The sequence below is a fragment of the Poecile atricapillus genome, chromosome 24, assembly GCF_030490865.1.
Source record: "Poecile atricapillus isolate bPoeAtr1 chromosome 24, bPoeAtr1.hap1, whole genome shotgun sequence".
In the NCBI taxonomy this organism is placed as follows: Eukaryota; Metazoa; Chordata; class Aves; order Passeriformes; family Paridae; genus Poecile; species Poecile atricapillus.
The window spans coordinates 2,485,123-2,488,234 of record NC_081272.1 but is presented as its reverse complement, the minus strand read 5'-3'; the positions used below and the strand labels follow the sequence as shown (position 1 = coordinate 2,488,234).

General features: G+C 66.2%; 1 protein-coding gene across 1 annotated transcript; it reads right to left on the bottom strand.

The window, feature by feature from the left end:
• Positions 1 to 787: 787 nt before the first annotated feature.
• Positions 788 to 2,286, bottom strand: POU3F1 (POU class 3 homeobox 1). The gene has a single exon (XM_058856484.1). The coding sequence runs from the start codon at positions 2,284 to 2,286 to the stop codon at positions 1,171 to 1,173; it is 1,116 nt and encodes a 371-aa protein (XP_058712467.1). The 3' UTR covers positions 788 to 1,170.
• Positions 2,287 to 3,112: the final 826 nt, after the last annotated feature.

Sequence of the window (3,112 nt, the reverse complement as noted above, 5' to 3'; positions counted from 1 at the left end):
TCCTTTACTACCAGATTTCGATCAAGTATTTAATCAGTGCAAGATCTCTGTACGGGAACATATTTCAAAAGTTCTCCCAACACACACACACCGCAGGAATCCAAGGACCTGCAAAGGCAAACAATCCTCACATGCGACTTTTCTTGGTGCTGCAAGAGAAGGTTTAGAGATGCAGGATCATTCTTCCAAGAACTGAGAATGCAAAAACCTCAGTTTTCAGCCTTTCTTGGCATAACCACAAAACATTCGGGCATGAAACCACCAAAAGGAAAGCTGGTGACATCAGAAAAAGCGAGATTGTGGTTTGAGTAGAAGGGAATCTACTCAGCAACACCGGTGTTCGTGTATTCACCCGGCGATATGCGGGGAGGAAAGTTGCGTGCGGGCTGTTTTCTGTTCACACCGGGCTCTCGGAGCTACGTTCGCATCGGTAAAACACCGCGGGAGGTGCGGGGAACACGGCAGCGCATCCACGCAGGGAAGCGGCTCGCCCGAACGTGCCTCACCGGGCGGGCAAACCCCGCCGGGCACGGCGGCCACCGGGAAGGGGGCTCCCCGGGGCACCGGGAACGGAGCTCCCCGGGCCACCGGGAACGGAGCTCCCGCAGGGGACCTCGGCCAAGGCAGCACCACCGGCCCCGACGGCCGCGCTCCCCCGGCCGCGCTCCGAGCCTGCAAAGACGACACGAGACCGGTTCCTGGGTAAATGGTTTATGTAAGTAATAAAATATTTACTATAACATAAATAGAAACGTACCCTCGCAGTCTACATTGGTTTTGCAATAAGAGATACAAACAAAAACCGAAACCCCAGGGAATGGACCGGACTGAACCCACCAACGGGAGGGTGCGAGCTCCGCGCACGGTTAGAAATAAATAGAGACGGGCCGGGAAATGGTTTCGAAGCGTCCCCCCGGGCGGGCCGGGCCGGGCAGAGCGGGAGGGGCCGAGCCGGGGGCGCCGCCGCCTCCCGGCCGCGCGAGGAAGGGAATAAATTAGAGATCGCAAACCTTTGGCTACTGCTGCGGCGGCCGCTGCGGCTCCGGCGGGCGAATAAATAGAGCGCGGGGCGCGGAGCGGGCGGCCGGGCCAGTCTGAGAATAAATTAAAACGCGTCCCCCGCTGCCCGCGCCCGCCGCGCCGCCGTCGGGGCCGCGGGGGTCCGGGCAGTCACTGCACGGCACCGGGCAGCGCGTGGTGCAGCGGCGAAGTGTCCGCCTGTGCGTAAACGTCCTCCATGGGGGGATGCGGGACCCCGGCCGGCGTCATCCGCTTCTCCTTCTGCCGCCGGTTGCAGAACCAGACCCGCACCACCTCTTTCTCCAGCTGCAGGGAGTCCGCCAGGGAGGTGATCTCGTGCGCCGAGGGCTTGGGGCACTTGAGGAAGTGGTTCTCCAGGGCGCCCTTGACGCCCACCTCGATGGACGTCCGCTTCTTGCGCTTCCGGCCCTGCGCCGCAATCTTGTCCAGGTTGGTGGGGCTGCCCGTGCTGGAGTCCGTCTCCTCCAGCCACTTGTTGAGCAGCGGCTTCAGCTTGCACATGTTCTTGAAGCTCAGCTGCAGCGCCTCGAACCGGCAGATGGTGGTCTGCGAGAAGACGTTCCCGTACAGGGTGCCCAGCGCCAGCCCCACATCGGCCTGCGTGAAGCCCAGCTTGATCCGCCGCTGCTTGAACTGCTTGGCGAACTGCTCCAGGTCGTCGGAGCTGGGCGCGTCCTCGTCCGACGGCTCGGGCGGCCCCATCGGCGGCGGCGATGCCGCCAGCTCGTGGCCTCCCGCCTCCTCGGCGCCCAGCGGGTCCCGCAGCCCGTGGTGCAGCGCTGGCGCCGGCGGGCCCAGCATCCCGTTGAGGCCCGCGTAGGGCTGCGCGTAGAGCAGCGGCTGCCCCGACGGCGGTGACATGGGCGGCAGGTGGTGCGCACCGCCCTGCGCCCAGCCGCCCGCCGCGCCGCCCGCTGCCGGCTGGTGCACCAGGTGCGGCCGGTGATGGAAGGCGGCGGCGGACAGCTCTTCGCGGGGCCCCGGCGGGCCGCCCTTGGCGTGCTCGGCGGGCGGAAGGTGCGCGCCCCCGCCGCCCCCACCGCTGCCCCAGTCCGTGCCGGCGCTGGGCAGCCACTGGTGGTGCGCCAGCCCGACGGCGTGCCCGGCGGCGGGGGCCAGACCCTGCAGGTACTCGTGGTGCATCATCTTCTGCACCTCGCGGTACGTGGTGCCCTGGTGCAGGCGGTCGCCGTCGGGGTGCATGAGCGCGGCGGAGCGCGGCAGGTACTGCGCGGCGGCGGCCATCGCGTGTGCGCCGCGCCGCCCGCGCCGCGCTTTAGAGCCGCGCGCCGGGGCGCGGGACCGCCGCGCGCCCGCCCCGCCCCCGCGCCCCATTGGCCCGCCCGCCGCCGCGGGTGGCGCGCGCCGCCCCGCCATAGGGCGCCGCCGGCGGGGGGCGCCGCCCCGCGCTCCCCGCTCGCCATTGGCCGGCGGCGGGCGGGCGCCGCCCACGGGATTGGCCGGCGGGGGCGATGGGCGGGGCGGCCCGCGGCGGAGCGGCCGCTGATTGGACGAGCGCGGTTCATTCATGCCGAGCTGCCCGCGGCCGCATGGGCCCCGCGCCCGCTGCGTTTCGGCTGCTGCGAGGCAGGTGGGGAGCGCTGGCTCCTGAAGCCGCTCTGCGGGGGTGGCCGCTGCTGCTTCGGCACCGGACTGCCTGGTCATCAAGACCAACTTGAGACGGTAAAAGTCGTGATTGAGAGTTTTGGCAACCTTGGAACCCGGAAAGACGGGAGCTCCTTCCTAAACGCTCCATGGGATAGAGCGGCGAGGGCCAAGAAATGAGGATCTGAGATTGCTTGGGCGTCATGGGAAATGTGGGTCTTGGATGCTGCCTCAGAGGCAAGTCTCTGAGCCGGTTTGAGGGTTGGCACAGGATAAAGGGTGGAGGAACTTGTGGGAAAAGACAATGACAACAAGAAACAGACACGTCTGGCAGTGCTGGGAGAGGGGCAAGGGATGTCTTAATTAAGCCAGCTCCAGACTTCATCTGGGGCTTGAGGCCCAAAGCGAGTCAGGGTGGGCACCAGGAACATTCATCACTTCTAAAAATTAATCTGTGTCTCCGTGC